The 20,940-nt window shown below is 37.4% G+C and overlaps 1 protein-coding gene across 1 annotated transcript; it reads right to left on the reverse strand.

Annotated features, from left to right (window-relative positions):
* Nucleotides 1,601-20,940, reverse strand: TNFAIP6 (tumor necrosis factor, alpha-induced protein 6). Its single transcript, NM_001159607.1, is given in 6 exon segments — nucleotides 1,601-2,270; nucleotides 6,255-6,295; nucleotides 8,857-9,085; nucleotides 13,314-13,475; nucleotides 15,013-15,150; nucleotides 20,771-20,940. Coding segments are annotated over 6 exon segments (834 nt in total). The 5' UTR covers nucleotides 20,865-20,940; the 3' UTR covers nucleotides 1,601-2,100.

The following is a 20,940-nucleotide window of genomic DNA, read 5'->3' on the forward strand; positions in this document are numbered from 1 at the left end:
ATTAGTTGATTTACAGTGTTTCATCAAGTTCTGTTGTACAATGAAGTGACCCAATCACACACATTTCCCTGTGCTATACTGTAGGATCCATTGCCCTTTCATTCCAGATATAGCAGTTTGTATCCCCCAAACACCCAAAATGGCCATCCCTCCCATCATCCCCTGAATCCCAAATTTGCTCTTCTTGGCCATGATCTGTTTCTGGTTTTTTTTGTTTGTTTGTTATTTTTAGATAGGAACATCGTTCTATATTTTAGATTCCACAAATAAGTCATATCATATGGTATTAGTCTTTTTCTTTCTGGCTTTCTTCACTTAGTATGAGAGTCTCTAGCTCCATCCATGTTGCTGCAAATGGCATTAGTTTGTCTTTTTTATGGCTGAGTAATATTCCATTGTGTATATGTACCACATCTTTCTAATCCATTCATTTGTCGATGCACATTTAGGTTGCTTCCATGTCTTGCCTATTGTGAATACTGCTGCTATGAACATAGGGGTGCATGTATTTTTTTCAATGAAGTTTTGTCTGGATATATGCCTTTAGGGCCATACCTGTGGCATATGGAAGTTCCCAGGCTAGAGGTCACATCAGAACTACAGCTACTGGCCTACACCACAGCCACAGCAACATGGGATCCGAGCTGTGTCTGTGACCTATAAGATCTGTCTGCAGTGCCAGATCCCCAACTCACCAAGTGAGGTCAGGGATCAAACCTGCATCCTCATGGATACTAGTCGGACTCATTTCTGCTGTGCCACAATGGGAACACCCTCTATCTCTTTTTCTTAAGTCTCCCTCATCCACTTTTAAGGACTCTTGGGATCACATTATGTCTACCTGGATTATCCAAGGGTATCTCATTTTGAGGTCCTTAACGTAATTTATTGTGCCAAGTCCTTTTGCCATGTAAGTTTTGGGGGATTAGGATGCAGATATCTTGAGAGGGAGCACTGTCTGTCTACCATAAAAGTTGTATTTAAATCTAACTCTCTGACCCCTACCTACTGCTCTCCAATGCAACCCCTTTATACCCAGATCAATAAGCCTTTGAGCCCCTATGAGATCTTCGCTTTATTGAGTCCACCACTTTTCCACTATCCTTCATTTCCTCACTGTGCTCTTTTCACTCTTTATCCAAATAAATGCCATGGATTATCACTGCAATCCCTTCTTACCCACAACCTCTACTCCCTTGCCCCTATCTTATCATATGCATTTGGCAAAAGCCCAACACTGGTGACTTCTACTCTCCCACTAATTTGTCTTTGTCCTTGTGTAGCTGAACATGGCCAGAGGAAAATAGCCTTGCTGGAATGATCTCCTGTTAAAGTCCATACTAGAAAGTTCAGATCAGCCCTTAATGCTGCTTGGTAATAACCTATTTTCCCAGCCCATTCGCTTTCTCACTTCCTAAAAGATGGCTTTGACGCTGAGTAAGTAGTGGGCCCACCTGCCGTCCACCCCACCACCCTGTTAGTGTCATAAAGTCCAGTCTGTTTCCCTCAAGACATTTTTAAAATTTTAATTAATCTCGATTCAATAATTCCACCTTTTGGATCCTATCCCAAATATAAAGAGAGCTGTACAAATACGTATATGTTCAAGGATGTTTATTGAAACAATATTTATGAAAACAACCTATAATTCCCACAATAGAGACAGATTTAAATAAAGTATGGAACAATCATACCGTGGAACATTTTAGAGTTGTTCAAAATCAAGTTTTTGCAGAATACTCAATGATAGGGGAAAATGTATACACCATAAAGTACAAGGTTAATAAAACCAAGGTATAAAACTGCACGTAGAACAGGATTCCAAAATTTGACATACAAACACATACAGATACATATATACATATACCACAAATTGAAAAATGACTAAAAGAAAAATATATAAATGTTAATGCTTATTATTTGTATGCATGGGATTATGAGAGACTTTATATTCTCTTTTAAAGTTTCTGTATTTTCCCAAATTATCAGTATTGCTTTCACATTTAGAAAAATAATAAATAAATGTTAACAATAATATAAAAATGAAATCAAAGGGATTCCAAAAGATAGAAACATAAATATGGAATGTCTTTTTTCACTTTATAAATGGCTAAATCTTCCAGCTAAAAAGCTTTTATTTCCAGTAGAAGTAGTAGTTGTATTCTTTCCCTGACTGGTTTTTGAGAGGGGGTCCACTGCAACATATTTGATTTGGAAACCTCCTGCTGTCACGGAAGCATCACTTAGGAATTTCAAGGTCATGACATTTCCTGAGGTGGAAAAGGATGCAAAAGAACCAAGATGTTACTCTCCATGTTTTGGCTGACAATTGCAAACTCATCATTCTCATAGGGAATATAAACATTCATGAACAAAACTCAGAATTCAGAGCTGTATTCTCAAGCTGTAAACTCAGTGGTTTCACTGCCAAGTGGAGCAAGGACTCATATTTTTTCCAGTGGCTCTCCAATCTGTCCTACAGGAAATTTTGTCTATTCTGTTTTAAAAGGCAATTTCTGTAGAAGGAACATCCATAGAGTTACAGGAGAATGACAGGCAGTTCAAACCAGTGAGGTATGTATGGATTATTTACTGTATAATGGCAACAAGACTTGCATTTGCTAAAAAAAAAAAAAGCCCAAGGCCAGATCCCTCCTTTATGCAAAGGACCCAACTACCTATTACCTACATTAAAGACCAACATGTACCAAAAATAAAAATAAAACTTTATTATATAAACTAAATATAGGAGTATTTTTCTTTTTCAGGAGTGAAAGGCCTTTTTAATCCAAATCACAAATCCAGGATTCATTAAAAAAAAAAAGCCCATACATACTAAATGCTAAAGTTTGCCAAGCACAGCTTTAAGTGCCTTTCATCTATGAACTCATTTATTGTCCACAGCAACAGTATGAGGTAGAAACTATTAAAACAGTCCTTTTATAGATTAAATTGAGGTACAGAGAGCCTGAGCAGTTTGCCCGAGGCCACAGCACTCTAAGTGGAACCAGGTTTGAGACCCGGAAGTTGGGCTCCAGAGTTCATGCTGTGATCCACTGTACTTTTCTCAAACTTAGAAGAGCTGCTTAGATTTAATTTTTTTTCTTGATTACGCAACTGGTTAAAATATAAATTGGCACTGTAGGGCTAGTGCTAAGTTGGTAGCATCTATCCGCATCTAAGTGCACATCAACTGTGACCCCCAAATTTCACTTTTAATGTTGGTACATGAAAAATTATGGTATGTTCATTGGATAAGATAGTAGATAGTCATTAAAAAGAATTAGAATGATTCCAACATGGTACACTGACTTGGAAATAGTTCCATGGTATCCATGTATATAATGTTTGTGTGATGCAGGGAGACATCTGGAAGGACGGTCACTACACAGTTATCTAATGCCTTTCTTGGGTAGGGAGAGCAAGGAGAGTGGGCACATTCTTTCTTTATATACCTTGTATTAAAGCAGGAAAATATGGGTAATTTTTAGTTTATTTCTGGTCTCTTTTTTTTTTTGTCTTTTTGCCATTTCTTGGGCCGCTCCCGTGGCATATGGAGGTTCCCAGGCTAGGGGTCGAATGGAGCTGTAGCGCCAGCCTACGCCAGAGCCACAGCAACGCAGGATCGAGCCGCATCTGCGACCTACACCACAGCTCTCGGCAACGCCGGATCGTTAACCCACTGAGCAAGGGCAGGGATCGAACCCGCAACCTCATGGTTCCTAGACAGATTCGTTAACCACTGTGCCACGATGGGAACTCCTGGTCTTCTTTTTTAATATAAATATCCTGGGGTGAGTAAGCATGTATTTAAGAAGAAAAGTAGATTAAAAGCTAAACGATGTACAGTTATGAATCCGACTAGAAATAGTACTTTCATACTTAGGAGTTCCTGTCATGGGCACAACGGATGGATCTGGCTAGGACCTGGAGGTTGCCAGGTTCGATCCCTGGCCTCCAATCATGGGGCAAGATGGGAAAAGAAAAAAAAAAAAAAAAAAAGCTACAGCAGCTTGCATGAGCTTCATTTAGGTGTATGGCAGATGCGGCTGGGATCTGGTGTTGCCTCATGGGCTGGTGGCCAGGTGTGGCACAGGCCAGCAACAGCTCTGCTTAGACCCCTAGCCAGGGAGCCTCCATATGCTGCGGCTGCAGCCCTAAAAAGACACACACACACAAAAAAGTATTTTACTATCTTCTTTTCTATTACTTTGTATCAATATCCTCTTCCTGCTGTTTTGCTAAATCTTTGGCTTTTTGTTTAACTAAGTTCTTGTTTCTCCTTAAACAATAAATAGTGTGGGTTTTTCCTTTTCAGTTTCTTGCAGTTGTGCAAGAAAACACTGATTTGGTACTACATTTGGAGTGAATTTTATCTGTTTTAGACAAAATAAGAAAAATGTCAAGTATTAGGCTTCCTTTTGACTCCTCCTCTGTTTTGTTTTGTTTTTAATAAGATTCACATGCCCCAACTACTTCTTACACTTCATAAATGTCTTAGTTTTCTATTAACATAAAATATGTTCTCAAGTGAAGAATAAGAGATCAGTTAAGGAGTTCCCATGTGGCTCAGCAGAAACGAATCTGACTGGCATCCATGAGGACGCAGTTTGGATCCCTGGCCTGGCTCAGTGGGTTAAGGATCTGGCATTGCCATGAACTGTGGTGTAGATCATAGACCTGGCTCGGATCCTGTGTTGCTATGGCTGTGGTGTAGGCCGGCAGCGACAGCTCCAATTCAACTCCTAGTCTGGAAACCTCCATATGCCACAGGATGGCCCTAAAAAGAAAAAAAAACAAACCCTAAAAAGAAAAAAAAAAAAAAAACCAGCAAAGAAAAAGAGATCAGTTAAAATTTTAACAGATTACTTTCCTAGAGAGATTATAACAGAGTAATGAATTAATACATTTTAAGTACGAATCATTCCAGGATTTAACAAGAAGATCCATTTCTTATAATGATTTGTAAATAAGAATTGTGTGCACTGTAATGCTAAGGTGAGGAACTGATTTAGCTGGTATCTCAGCTTAAGGACTGCTTAGAAATTGCAACTCAATGTAGCTTTTTTAAAAAAAATTTTTAATTTTTGGACTTGAGTTTGCCACTCAACCTGCAAGTGGTGTCATTTTCTTTTTTAAAATTAATTTATTTTTTAGGATTTTTATTTATTTAATTTTTTTTTATTGGGTATAGTTGACTTACAATGTTGTATTAGTTTCAGGGGTACAGCAAAGTGAATCAGTCATACATATAAGTGTAGCCATTTTTTTTTCCCACATAGGTTATTACAAACTATTGAGCAGATTTTCTTATGCTGTGCAGTAGGTTCTAATTTAGCTTTAATGCTTTTAGTTGCAGAAGTATTGTGATACATTTTTATGACTTGGAGGAAAAATAGAACTAATGTGAATGCCAATTACTAGTCCTGGTAATGGAAATATAAAGGAAAATGAAGACATCTCAGAAAGTAAAGGTTCTTAGCCAGAAAACAGCAGTTTGAGGCATTAGCTATGGTATTGCTTATAGAGATAAATTTATGCTGCTAGAGGGACTTTTCTTGAGGCACTTTTCAAGGAACAAAGTCAAACAAAATAATCAGCAGGGAGGAAAAAGATTTGAAAAACATCACCTACCGTAAGTTAGCCCGTTTAGATTTATTATGCATCATTAGCATATTAAAAGTTCTCTGCCATCTTCCAATAAAGAAACCATTTTAACATTGTTTAACCCAATGTTTCCCAAATTTACTTGATGTTAGAACCCTTTTCTCATGTAATATCAATTAAAAGACAACTCACAGAACTGTGTTCTTAAAAACATTCTCGGGGGAGTTACATACTAAGGTGAAAATCAATAAATATGATGTCAAGTTTTTTTTTTCCGTGATAGGAAGTAGTTTTTAACAACTTTATAAATTGTTTCAACCCTTTATTAATAAAAAGTTTGAGACCTTTATTGCCACATTTTATGGGAATCATTAGCTACAGTGGTATTCATGGCTTTTCAGAATCAAGACTATATCAGACTGTATTTCCTACAAATAACCAGTCTACGCATTTTTTAGTGTAAAGAGTTGTCTAAGACTTTTTAAAGTGTAAATAAACACTTCTCTGCCTTGTACAAACTGGCAAGCTATCTCTGCCTTCAGTTTTCTCAACTCTACAAAGTGTAACATAATAACTTCTGGGTCTTCACTTTTCAGTGACACTGAGAAAGCAAATCATAGTTTTGTTCCTCAATTTAGAGCCATTACCTGTACTAATGATGTCTTCTGGAAGTTCAGCTCCACAGTACCTGCAAGAGAATTTTTTACAAAGTGAGGTCACATGAATGAATATTATACAGCTATTGCAAGTGGCTTTTACTGATATGTACTTTATTCCTCCTAAACAAAACTCATTTTTCTATTTACAATATTTTAATGTTTTTTTTTAACTTGAAATTTGTAAGAGAGACGAGGTTAAAACATTGTTTGAAATAGGCTTCTACAGTATTAATGAGATTGTTAAGAAAGGATAGATGGCATTTCTACTCTGAGTGTCTGCAAAGCTTTTTGTGTGGCAAACAATTCGAATCTATTTGGAAACTTAAAAAAATTTTCTAATTAATCTCATAAAGTTTTCTTCCCAGTTAAAGAAGAATGGGTGTAAAGAATAATTGATGGTATTAATTTTTTGATTCTGGAATAGACTGATCTAAAAGTGAAAGAATTACATTAGACTTTATAGACGTTAGAGGGATTAATTTTTATCTAAATCATGACTTGAAAGGAATTTCCTTGCATGTAATAATATAAAAAGTAAGGGTTTTTATCAGTTTCTAAAAATATATAAATTTATTCCAGAGGGGGAGTCTGTTAAAAAGGTAAATCACACGATATAATCTAATAAATAACAAATTAGCCTATAGATCAAAAAAAAAAAACTTATGGTTTTATCTAAGCCATAACTGATTTTTTTATTTTATAGTGATTTTTATTTTTTCCATTATAGCTGGTTTACAGTGTTCTGTCAATTTTCTACTGTACAGCAAGGTGACCCAGTTACGCATATGTATACATTCTTTTTTCTCACATTATCATGCTCCATCATAAGTGCATAATTCATTTTTGAAAGTAAGTTTAGAATTTTTTTTAGGGCCGCACCTGCAGCATAGGAAAGTTCCCAGGATAGGGGGTCAAATCAGAGCGGCAGTGCCAGCCTACGCTACAGCCACAACAATGCGGGATCTAAGCCATATCTGCGACCTACACCACAGCTCACAGCAACGCCAGATTCTTAACCCACTGAGCAGGGCAAGGGATGGAACCTGAATCCTCATAGGTACTAGTCAGTTTGTTTCTGCTGAGCCGCAGTGGGAACTCCGCTAGGTTTAGAATAAAAACCTAGTTAACTTATTCCCAAGATAGAAGGTCCATTCTTTCAAAAGTCCATTCTTTGTTATTAATTCTTCCAACCTATTTCTAGTCTTTTAGAACTTTTTTTTTAAGTATTTAATTTTTTTTAAAGGAAGCTCCTTGGGGTCTAGTGTTTAGGATTTAGCGCTTTCACCACTATAGTCAGAGTTCAATCACTGGTCTGGGAACCGAGATCCTGCATCAAGCCATTGCATGCCATGGCCAAAAAAAAGTATTTGTATATTTTTCTATAGCAGTAGTCTCAGCTAAAGGACAAACAAAACAAAACAAAAACCACTTTTCCTCCAAAAAAATTGCTGTCGACTTATACAAGAAATGCCCTTGTTTTTCTTTGTTACACGTTTCAAAGTCAATTAAAGATATTATGTCTGTTGTTTTAAATTATCCTCACTACTATTTTCTGTCATTAAATTACTATCACGGGCAATAGAGAATCAAATAACTAATAATCTATTGACGATAGATAGACTAAAATACACATTGTCAAGTGGGGACCTTAATATATTATCCACCCAACTGTACAATCTTTAATTTGTAATATTTTCTAAAAAAATTGCAAAATTTGTATTGTAAAACTTAAACTATATTAAAGATTTAGAATGGAAACACAAAATATTATCCCAGCATGTGGAAAAACTAAGAGAGGAATATTGGGGGAAGGAAGACTTGCATAATAAAGCTATAGATATCCACTCTATAAATTATAAGAGAGAAGGGGCTATAGCTTACTAATTTGCCTTATACCCATAATACAATGCTTTATACCCAGAAGAAAGACAGTAACTGAATTTATAATTATTTTTAGGTGGCTGACAGAAATCAGAACACTTAAAAACCCCAACAAATTTCCCAACTTACAGATCTTCTTTCTCCTGTTAGTCAAATCTTTAGGGTTTAGAGATAAAATCTTTAATTGTTACAACTTAACAATCAAAATGCAGCTATAACTATTTTATATTATTTTATTTTATTACTATTTCGTCTTTTGTCTTTTTTTTTAGGGCCACACCTGCGGCATATGGAGGTTCCCAGCCAGGGGTCTAATCGGAGCTGTATATGCTGGCCTACACCACAGCTACAGCAACGCCAGATCTGAGCCTCGTCTTTGACCTACACCACTGCCCATGGCAACGCCAGATCCTTAACCCACCAAGGGAGGCCGGGGTCAAACCCGCAACCTCATGGTTCCTACTCAGATTCGTTTCCGCTACTCCACGATGGGAACTCCTATCCCTATTTTAGTAACAAGCAGATGGAGCAGCTGACTATGGCTCGTTAGGAGTATCATGCATAGAAAAACTTGGTTAAAAAAGGATATGGTATTGCAGGAGAGTAGACATACTGGGAAATCAAAAGGGAGAACCGGGGAGAAAGTAAAGAAACATCATGCAAAATATCAGATGATCATTAACTCCCTATATGGAGGAACAGCACACACCTTCCCACAAAGCCATGGACGTCGTCGTAACTGTCGTATATTTCAACATAGTCAGCCAAGCAAGCTGGATCATCTTCAAGGTCAAAGTTCAAAAAACTCACGTGAATACGCTGGCCATACTTAAGTCTAATGTGCCAGTAGCAGATTTGGTTATCATCATACTCATTTGGGAAGCCTGGAGATTTAAAAATTCGTTTTGGATCTGTAAAGACACCACCACACTCTTTTGCTGAAATGGAGGGAAAAAAAGATAAGAAAGCATTAAAAATAATTATTCCTACTTTAAAAGGTTATTCATTTCTTAGTGTCCATCTATTTAATACCTTTTGTGAAATAAAGAAATGGCTTAATATATAGCATCTATAATATATTGCATATAACTGAACCTAAGGGATAAACGTATTTTCATTAATAGTTGCTAAATTCTCTAAAATGGACATAAGACAGGTTGCGAATTTTTTTAAAGTAGCAAGAAGAATAATAATTTAATGGTGGTCTTGTTTACATTTTGGCTTCTTTTTACTTTTTAAGCTAGAACACATACATCTTATATATACACTTAAATGTGTTTTGACAACTGCATATATCCATATTATCAACAGCCCAATCAAGATGACAGGAATTTTGTCCTGTGGTGTCACCAGTGTGTCTTCAGGGACTCACTTAGAACAATAAGTCCAATAAATTCTGTTTGGAAAATCATTACAAAATAGGACATCACCAGGGAATTTGAAGGTCACTCTAATCCAATTAAAAGGAATAATTTACAATCATTTTGTGCTCCTTTTACTGGTTTAAATTAGCCCTTAATCTTAATGCTATTTGAGGATTTGGTGGCTACCCATGGTGGTTTTTTCAAGTCATTTACCATCTCATATATTTCTGTGATGTCCCATAACCTGTTATAAGAACAAACAATCTCTGCCAGAACCAGTGATTTAGCAGTACAACCTAGGGTGAAAGCTATGGAAAGGGCCAGGTTAATTTTAATTCCATATCAACTAAATGTCTAGTATTTTGAAAAAAAAGATACAACCTGGAAAATCAAAATAATCTATGTGATTGGTGGTGGTGGTGATATAGTCTTTTTACAAAAATATTCTCATTTATTTATTTAGTATTTTTAGGGCCACACCTGTGGCATATGGAAGTTCCCAGGCTAGGGATGGAATCAGAGCTGCAACTGCTGGCCTACACCATAGCCAGAGCAACACCAGATCCGAGCCACGTCTGTAACCTACACCACAGCTCCTTAACTCACTGAATGAGGCCAGGGGTAGAACCTGCCTCCTCACAGATGCTAGTCGGGTTCGTTACTGCTAAGCCATAACAGGCACTCCTACAAGAATAGTCTCGTTTAAAATAACTATTTTTAAAATTTGTGTTAGAATCCTTATCTTCCCAAAGCAGAATGGGATCTTAGAAACGCTGGGGAGAGACAAATGAAGGCCGAGGATCTAGTCTGAGCTCTATAACCATTCTACTCTCTACCTCAGTTCCATCGTTGGAAAAACAGAAATAGTCATGCCTCTCTTATTACCCTCCTCGCCCAACTATTTGGGTGATAAAATATATAGGGTAACTGAAGGGCATAATGAAAAATGTAAGCTGTTATTATATTAGTTAATAATTTATAACGCATACTTTGTATGTACATGATTTTCTCTGTCCCATAGCATTGTATCTTTACTGTGTATATCACTAGAGTAGGAAAAAAGTTCAAATATTGAACTAATTTGATTGTATATTTAGCTACGTCTATTCAGCTCTGTACTTCATATTACAGTTATTGCCTCAACTTTTGCTTATTAAGAAAATGTCAGATTTATAACATAGACTGGATTACTGAGGACTGACTGCTAATTGGTTAAGAAGTATTCATACAGGCAGTAGACATTATGGCACACATTCAGAACTTGAATGAGCAAGTTTACTTTCAAGCACTTTTGAATGAACCTGTTCTTCCTTGCTTCAGTCAACTCTAACTTGGTGATATCTATTACTTAATAATCATTGCTTTATTTTTCTGATACCGTTAGTGATTTTTTTCAGCCCAATTATTTTCCAGTGAGCAGTTCTCCCATGACTAGTTCAGGCAGCCCCCAGGCCCCTTCAGGTTAACCACATTCTACATAATCAGCATACACTCAATCCAAAAGTAAGCTGAGGACGGAGTTCCCGTCGTGGCGCAGTGGTTAACGAATCCGACTAGGAACCATGAGGTTGTGGGTTTGATTCTGGCCTTGCTCAGTGGGTTAACGACCTGGCGTTGCCGTGCCTGTGGTGTAGGTTGCAGACACAGCTTGGATTCTGTGTTGCTGTGGCTCTGGCGTAGGCCGGCGGCTATAGCTCCGATTCGACCTGGGAACATCCATATGCCTCAGGAGCGGGCCTAGAAAAGGCAAAAAGACAAAAAAAAAAAAAAAAAAAAAAGTAAGCTGAGGAGTTCCGACGTGGCGCAGTGGAAACAAATCCAACTAGGAACCATGAGGTTGCGGGTTCGATCCCTGGCCTTGCTCAGTGGGTTAAGGATCCAGCGTTGCCATGAGCTGTGGTGTAGTCGCAAACATGGCTCGGATCTGATGTTGCTGTGGCTGTGGCTGGCAGCTACAGCTCTGATTAGACCCTAGCCGGGGAACCTCCATATGCCACAGGTGCGGCTCTTAAAAAACAAACAAACAAAAAAAAAATAGCAAAAGTAAGCTGAGAATTAAGAACAAGTTTCCCAGGATTCTATACATATATTCTCAGTTAAATGTATCCAGCAGCCTCTATGAGAAACAAAAGCAGCTTATAAAAGTTTGTAAGTTAAGGTGGCATTCTTGTAAAAGGGCAATGAAATACTGTAAGAATCTTTCCTTTAGCACTGCCCCATCTTTCCTAGACTTTGACCTGTGGAAATGATTGAATAGAGGTTCAGAGATCCTAAAGTTTATCACGCAGAAGAATCAGAGAATACACTTGGAAGCAGAAATTACTCTTGAGAGTAAAAGGAGAGTTGCCTTATAAATACATTTAAGAAAAAGGAAGAGAGGAAGAGAGCGAGGAAAGGAAGATACATGAGTTATTAATAATGACTAAATATGGTATAGTACAGGCTTAAAGTATGTCAAAGTGTTTTGAACATTATAGGAATGCACTATGTATTTAATATCTATTCATATACTGTCTTAAGTGGAAAGCTCTAGGCAAAATTCTTTTCTACTTACAGTACATATTATTTTGAGATATAGGTTAGTTACAAACATGAGAAACTGATCTCCAATGGTTAATATTAATAAATAATATATTTTCTAATAACACGCTAGAACTTCATTGTAACTCTCCTACTGTGTTAGGGACTTTCTATTTTTTTTTTTTTTTTTTGGTCTTTTTAGGGCTGCATTTGCGGCACATGCAGGTTCCCAGGCTACGGGTTCAATTGGAGCTGTAGCCGCCAGCCTATGCCACAGCCACAGCAACACGGGATCCAAGCCACATCTGCAATCGACACCACAGCTCACGGCAATGCTGATCCCTAACCCACTGAGCCAGGGTTCAAACCCGAATCCTCACGGATGCCAGTAAGTTTCCTTAACCCCTGAGCCATGACGGGAACTCATACGGACTTTCTAACACAGGTAGGTGGATCCAAAGGGACACAATCTGAGGATATTTACAATCATACATGTGGGAAATAATTTGTAACATGCTGTAACATTTTATAATACTATCCTGGGGGAAATACATCCCAAAGCAACAGTCTGCTTTTTTTCCTCCAAAAGCACCAATGAGGGATTACTCTTTATAGTAATTATGAGTTAATTTTCTCTTTGAGGTTTTCATAGCTATAATCAACCATCGAAAAAGAATACAAATACAAACACACTATATAATAATACCTAGGATATTCAGTGGTTAAAGCAAACCACAGAGTGAGAGTTGCTTAGTTTGAAATTTAAAGCATTTATGCACACAAAAAAATGAGGGAAACCGTTCGTTTATTCTGTTTCCTTTCTCCATTCTATCAAAGGGATAATTTTGAAGAGTTAGCTTTTGGTAGTACTACTTCATAGTTTTAGGTAATTAACTGCGAGAAGTTTGTAACTTGCTTTTTTCCGCTTTGTGGTCAGGAAGTTGCCTGGTAGAAAAAGAACTAAATTTCACCTGCCTACTAATTACTGGTTGTCCGATTTGGGGAAAGTTACTTAATAAGCTCTTCAACTTTTCTGTTTCCTGAGTCCTAAAATGGGTATGACAATAGCTCCTTGCAGAGTTGTTGTGAATAGTAAGTGACAGAATGGATGAAAGGACATGTCAGTGTTTGGCACAACATGAACATTCTATGAATGGTCCTTGTCTTAATGATTATCATTACTAAACTGATCTGTCTCTGAAAGAAGAAGCCGTTTCTTTTGAATAACCTCTTAGTAACATGCATTGTTTAGTGAAGTATAAAACTGTTGTTGTTAACAAACCATGTAGGTTGTAGCAATAAGCATCCCATCTTTCGCTTCTGTTCAGACGGACTCCATAATCAATAATACCGGTTTTTCCAAATCCACAGTTGGGACCTGGCTTTACAATGGGGTAGCCAACTCTGCCCTTAGCCATCCACCCAGCAGCACAGACATGAAATCCTGCAAGAGAATGAAAGGGTAATGCCATAACCGGTATACTCCCCCAACTGAGTGAAGGTCATCTGAACAAATATGCCCCCTTCCCACAGAGAGTGTCATAACTGCCCAAATCTAGTTCATATAAAAGAGGAAAAACTGTTTTCTTAAAAAATAAAGTTTGAACATATATGTGTTTTTTATAACATCTGACTTTTACTAGAAAATAACATCTTACTTGGAAAAAAAAAGCAAATAGACTAGGAAATCCTGATACCGTTGTTATGAAAACAATCCATTTTCAGAGCCAGCTTCTTTTCACAAATGACCTTGATAGTAACCTGAGATAATTTCTGAAATTACCATCAATCCTGAAAAATATTTTTCAAAGGCTTATTTAATTTCTCTTTCAGGATCATTAAGATATTGCTAATATTTTAAAATTTTTGAATGGGGATTAAAGTGTTTATACATTTCAAACAAAACCTCAGTCCCGTTTCCCTTGCTCAGTTTGCAAGGTTGATTTAACATTTGCCAATGCCATCCAAGAAGCATTTGAGTGAAGTCCCCTGTGGCTAGTGAAGGCTCTGGCCTTTGTATCTGTCATTGCAATTACTGTGTCACACCCATCCCTGGGGAGACTTTGGAGTGTTTTTTTGGGAATACCTTTATTTTTGTCTCTGTAATATATAATAATAGCATGGCTTTTGCAACTATTTTCCTATCAGCAAAGAAATGTCTTCATTGGAGAAGAGAATTTTGAAGGAGGTAGCCTTCTGGAGTCTCCTGAAAGTCCAGGAGAGACAGTAGCAGCCCACCCCCACTTTTTTTTTTTTTTTTTTAAATATAAAAAAGCAAACCACTAGTTAATCACTGGGTTTTTCACCAGGTCTCTGACATCATCTTACCCTACCATTTTAAAATTTGCTTATCCTCCTTTCCCCATGGTTTTTGATCCTAAAGTACATTCTCCCACTTCGTGAAAAAAAAAAAGAAAAGAAAAAATTGAAAGTAATTGAAAAAAATCCACTAAGTTCACTATTCCTTCTACTACGACAATATCCTTGTAAGATCTAACATAGCAACATCACTTAACATCTGTGGAAGCCCACACATAGAAGTCAAGAAAAGATAAAACAATATTAAAAATGAATAGCTCTCTTGGGATAGAACATGATGGAAAATGGTATGAGAAAAAGAATGTGTATATGTATGACTGGGTACTTTGCTCTACGGCAGAAATTGGCACAACATTGTAAATCAACTATATTTTAATAAAAAATGAATAGCAATGGCATTAAAATTAATGAGGAATTCAAGTGCTATCAAGGCAAGGATGCCTTCATTTTCTTTTGACTTTTATTCATTAGCTCCCAATGGGGTGTGACCCCAAATCAGTTGCTAGTATTAGGACGTGTCCACAGCTCTAGGCAGAGAAGATGGGAGAAGCTGAGGGAACCATTAGGAAGTAAGGAGAGATGTTTTGATAAAAGGTTGCAGGAAAGGTGGAATTTTTATTTTCCCAAGGGTGAAAAAGAAGAAAAATTGTCAAACCAGTTACCAATTTTTCTGGCTGCCTCTAACTGCTTGTAGGTGGCAAGACGGCCACCTTCGTATTCACACACCGCTTTCGCCTCTGCGTAGGTAAGCTTGTACTTGCCCGACCGTGCTTCTCTGTGGTACACGCCTGCCGCTTGTTCTGTGAATTCACAAAATGTCGTAAGTGCACTTTTATCCATTCTTGCAGAACAGGGAAATTGTGTAGCCTCAGCTGGAAAATTACATCAGCTATTGTTCCTGCCAGAGGGTTCGCTGGCTCAGCTGCCTTGAGTGGCTAAAGTTTTCATTGTTAGAAAGTTTTTGTAGAAAAAATATGAATGAGGGGAATTTTAGGGGAATTTGGGGAACTAGATAGAAACTTGAGGCTAAACTATATTTTTGAACTAATAATCTGAAAGTTTTAATACAACATTTTATTTCTACACTATTCAAAGGTGATCAAACTTTGACTTTTGTTTGGCTTTAAGTCATATATAACTTGGAAAGGTAAGCTAGGAGAAGAAAAGGAAATGAAGGCAAAAGAAACCAATGAAAATTGGCTCACAGTGAAGGAGAAAAATAAGCCAAAATATCCATTTGAGGGAAATGACTAATGCAATATAACTGAGAGTTTAGTAAACAACTCAAAAACTGAGGGAAAGTTTGAAGGAATCCAAAGTGAGCAAATCTTGCACTAAAGAAAAGAAAAATAGATTTAAATATAGCAGAGAAAATGTGGGTCACGCCTAACTACCCGCTGCTAAGTTCTTTATCTGGTTTGTCCTTTTTAGTTCACATTTGTTCCCAACATATTTTAGACAGTGTTAAGTCATACATGAGCTGTCTCCCAGTAGCTATTTAAATTGATTGTTTTGAGTTCGGAGTGCATTTTGCCATAGAAACAATGTGAAAACCCCCAGGACAATAATCATAACATAGTCTAATAGTTGTATGTAGACTGTTGAGATTATTGTTAACGTCTTTTACCCGGACCTGTGTGATCAACCAGATACCATCAAGACCGTTGCCAATGAGAACATACATTTCTTGGCATGCAGCAAGACATGAATCCAAAAGTATTAGGAATTCTTTCCTTTACTCTCCTTCCCAAGCTGAAGTTGGCAGTGCCACAGTTCAATAGGAGATGCTGCTTGACATTGTCCCTATTTTTCTGGACTCCAAGAGTTCTTGCTCTTATACATTATATGGAAAAATTCTATTACTTATACACAGTACTTTATCTAATACTTTTAGGTCTGAGATCACAAGGAATATCAAAATCATTTTCCCCTGTGAGAATGACTTACTTCCCAAGTGCCCTTCATTTGGCAAAGCCTCATTAACTCAAGTTTCACTAGTTTCCAATTTGGTTGTTTCAAGAATATACATTAGGGGAGTTTCCGTCGTGGCCCAGCAGAAACGAATCTGACTGGGAACCATGAGGTTGCAGGTTCCATCCCTGGCCTCGCTCAGTGGGTTAAGGATCCGTCCAGCGTTGCTGTGAGTTGTGACATAGGTGGCAGGCGTGGCTTGGATCTGGTGTTGCCGTGGCTCTAGTGTAGGCCAGCAGCGGTAGCTCCGATTGGACCCCTGGCCTGGAAACCGCCATATGCCACAGGTACGGCCCTAAAAAGACGAAAAGACCAAAAAAAAAAATATATATATATATATATACCATGAGGTACTTTGCTAGATGCTGTGGATTAAGGCCTAGTCTCAAGCAACTTTGGTACTACGGGGCAATGAAAGTACATCTATTTTGAAGTGCAGAAGTACTAAGGCTTTTAATAGAGAAGGAGCTCTGTAGTGTAATACTAATGTATTCTGATGGAGATTACTGTTTTTTTGTGTTTTTTTTTTTTTTTTTTTTGTCTTTTGTCTTTTTAGGGCCGCACCCGTGACATATGGAGATTCCCAGGCTAGGGGTCCAATACAGCTGCTGGCCTATGCCAGAACCACAGCAACACCAGATCTAAGCCGCATCTGCGACCTACACTACAGCTCACGGCAATGGCAACACTGGATCCTTAACCCACTGAGCAAGGACAGGGATCGAACCCGCAACCTCATGGTTCCTAGTCAGATTCGTTAACCACTGTGCCACGATGGGAACTCCCAAAAGATGAATGTTACTTTTTTTTTTTGGTCTTTTTTTTTTTTTAGGGCCGCGCCCGTGGCATATGGAGGTTCCCAGACTAGGGGTCAATCAGAAGTGTAGCCATCATCCTACCCACAGCCACAGCAATGCCAGATCCAAGCCGTGTCTGCAGACCTAGACCACAGCTCACGGCAACGCTGTGATCCTTAACCCACTGATAGATGCCAGAGATTGAACCTGCATCCTCACGGATGCTAGTCAGATTCGCTTTCCCTGAGCCACAACGGGAACTCCCAATGCCGGATTCTTAAGCCACTGAGTGAGGCCAGGGATGGAACTGGCAACTTCATGGTTCCTAGTGGAGTCGTTTCCCCTTCACCAAGATGGGAACTCCTGGAGATTACTGTTAATTATTTAAAATGTTAAAACTGTTTTCTTTCTTTTTTTTTTTTTTGTCTTTTTAGGGTAGCACCCAGGGCACATGGATGTTCCCAGTCTAGGGGTCAAATAGGAGCTGTAGCCTCCGGCCTACGCCAGAGCCACAGCAACCCAGGATCTGAGCTGCATCTGAGACCTACACCACAGCTCATGGCAACACCGGATCCTTAACCACTGAGCAAGGCCAGGGATCGAACCTGCGTACTCATGGATACTAGTCAGATTCATTTCCACTGAGCCATGATGGGAACTCCTAAAATGTTAAAACTGTATCTGTTCTCTGACTAAAAGATTTTTACTTGAAAAAAAATTGATAGGAATAATTTTGTCTGCCAAGTTTTCTCAAACTAAGATTTCCTTGGTATTTTACTCCAAAAATAAAAATATGGTGTGTTAAAAACTAGACAACGAGCTCCAAATGCAGTCCCTTATGCTAAGCCCACCTCACCAAACCAAGTCTTAAGTACTGTTTTGGCTCACCCAGAAATGGAATCTTAAACTAGTCAGTCAGAAATCTCCAGATCAGCACTGGTTAGATCATCTGCCTTCAGACCTCTGCCATCCCCTAAAGGAAAGTAACCTTGCAATAACCAAACTGTTTTTTCGTCAAGTAAAACTTCCTTATTCCTGCTTTCTTCTGCCTATAAAAGTCTTGCATTTTTGTACTGCTCCTCGGCATGTCTTTCTATCTGCTAGATTGGATGCTGCCAAATTTGAATGGATTTTTGCTCAAATAAGCTCAGAATTTTAAATATGCTTCAGTTTTTTCTTTTAACAGATGTTTGCAGGAAAAAAGTAAACTAACAGAAAGTTTAAAAAGGGAATTTTAAGTGTTCTTCCTGGTAATTTTTCTTAAACTTTTGGTACCTCCTGAAACTTACATAGTAATAGAATAGTAACTTACATAGCAGAAATGTCTATAAATTTTAATTTATTCAATTATATTAACATTCCACATTTTTCCTGATAGAGACCCAAACTTCCCATCGTATTGCCTCATGAACAAATTGAGAACTCTTGGCATATGCACTTAAAAATTTTTAGCACACATTTATTTTAAAGCATTTCTCAATTCAGAATTTTAAACTGCTAAGAGGGTCCTTTGTACAATGAGTCACAATTTTAAGTTTCACCTTTCAGAAGTAAAAATTTGTTAGTTTTTCTTGTCATCGTTCATTAAAATTGAAAGACTATTTGGCCAATAGTTTCCTTGTATTTTTGGTAAGTGGTGACAGTATCATGCTGGGATGCTGGGTCTGATTTCTGCTTCTGGTTTTACAGTGGATAGGTTGTGTGACCTTGTATAAATTACTTCCTGAGCCTCAGTTTCCTCATCTGTCAAATGGGAATCATGATAGCTTTTTTTTTTTTTTCTTTTTTGGATAAACTGTAAAATCCATAAGCATAGCTTCTTGTTCCTAGTAGGAGCTCATGATAATATTACTTTTCCCTGCTCCTTTTTCGGATTAAATACAATGGCTAATAGGAATTGCTTATCTGTGCATTCTGATTTTCATGATCCATACAAGGTAGTTGAAGTCTCTTGTCCTTAAGTGTTTTTTTTTTTAAAATTACTATTTAAGGAAATAGAGGATACCAGAGTTAAAAATAAACCTTAGGGGTCCTCTACTTCAGCCTTCTCATTTTACCAGCGTGGAACTGAGACTAAGAGTTTAAAGTGCCTTGTTCTTGATAGTTGCTAAGCAGAGTCCTTCCTTCTAATTCAACTCTCTTCCCTCCCTAAATAGTTTTCTAGTACTACGTTGACCTACCCAACTGTAAACAATTTATGTTAGGCTGACTGGTCAATAATTTGTCCCACATTGAAGAAATATGCAATCACCCAGGGCCTCACATGCACAGCATGCTGTTAACAAACATTTGAGTTTGCTCCTCTCTATCTCTAGGACAGGACTTCTGTTGTCTAGGTTTATATTTTGATAATATACAATAACATCATTTAAAAAAACAATAGCTCTGAACCACTTGATTATTAGAGAATTGGACGGCACTTCAATGGTCATCCATATGGGTTTAATTCTTACTAGCTTTATGATCATTTTTCTCATTTCTGACAAATAGGTGTATATTTTCTAAGTTTGATGGTATGCAATGAAAATAAACAGAGACTTGCTCATTTCTCTAGTAAATACCAGACCCCATTTTGGCCAAATGGATCACACTGTTCAGCATGAAAGTAGTTCACTGGCTCAGGCTGAAAAAAGAGGCAGCAAGGCTGTGCATTACAAATCGAGCTTTTAATGAAATCCTCATGGCTGCGGTCATTACCAGAGAGAAACATGCGGAAAGGGAAAATATCCTACAGCTGTGCTCCTTAGCAAGTTGAAAACTCAAAATCTAGGCTAATTTTGCCCTCTCTCTATTTCTCTATTTTATACCAGCATTTGTCAATTTCGTCTTGTGTAGTTCAAAAAATTTCCCTATCCCACACATCAGTGAACATAGAGCAATATTAATTTGTCTCATGAGAATTAAAGCATTGTTTAGTGTACTATATAGGGTATCTTGGATTTTCGCTATTTAGCATTTTTTGGTCTATTGTTTATGTTCATAGTCAGGCCTGTGTCATTCCTTACATTTAACAAAACAAATTAAAAGAAACTTTCTTTGTCTAACAAAAGAAATAGGAAAGTACTTAAACATATAGCTCGAACAAAAGAAATCAAATGGTAAGAATGCATTCAGAAATACAAGCCTTTTTCACTTTTTTCTATATTGTAAGTTGGCTTTGTCAAACCAGTCTAAAGATGTTTGGAAAAAAAGCATGATGTTCACTACAGGCCGTAGTACTTGGAGCAATGATTATAAAATTATTGTATATTCCTTCTTACCTGTTATGATTCTCTTATGATTATAAAATCTGACTGCAAATGCATTGAAGTAAAAACAAAATAATATATTGGTGACTTTATTTTTTTAAAGACATGTTCCCCATTATGCTACCACACCTGCTTTGAAATTTTAAAATATATTTTCATATGGAATATAAATATTAACCTCTGATTTCTATTGAATAGGCCACTTTATGAAAAGGTATTTTTAAATTTTAGAAGGCACACTTTTCAAAAAATGATATATTATTCCAGTAGCTATCATTCCTAAGCATTTTCTCTGAAAATATCAGCCTTGAACAGAAGAGAAAATTTTACAGCTTTGATTCACTTCTCCATTCGTTCAAAGAAGCCACTTTCCCAACAAGAAGCTCATGAGTAAAGTTTCTTACCAAGCCATATGGAGTTATGAAAAATTCCGTTTTTGAATCCCCATCCGTGAGCCTCTTCCCACAGGAAGACAAATAAGTAAATTAAGATGATCATCTCTAGTTGTAGAGGAGGAATAGCCTGTTAAGGGCTGCTCAGGATAAATTCTCAGAGCAGAAGCTGAAATGTGTCT

The sequence above is a fragment of the Sus scrofa genome, chromosome 15, assembly GCF_000003025.6.
Source record: "Sus scrofa isolate TJ Tabasco breed Duroc chromosome 15, Sscrofa11.1, whole genome shotgun sequence".
Taxonomy (NCBI): Eukaryota; Metazoa; Chordata; class Mammalia; order Artiodactyla; family Suidae; genus Sus; species Sus scrofa.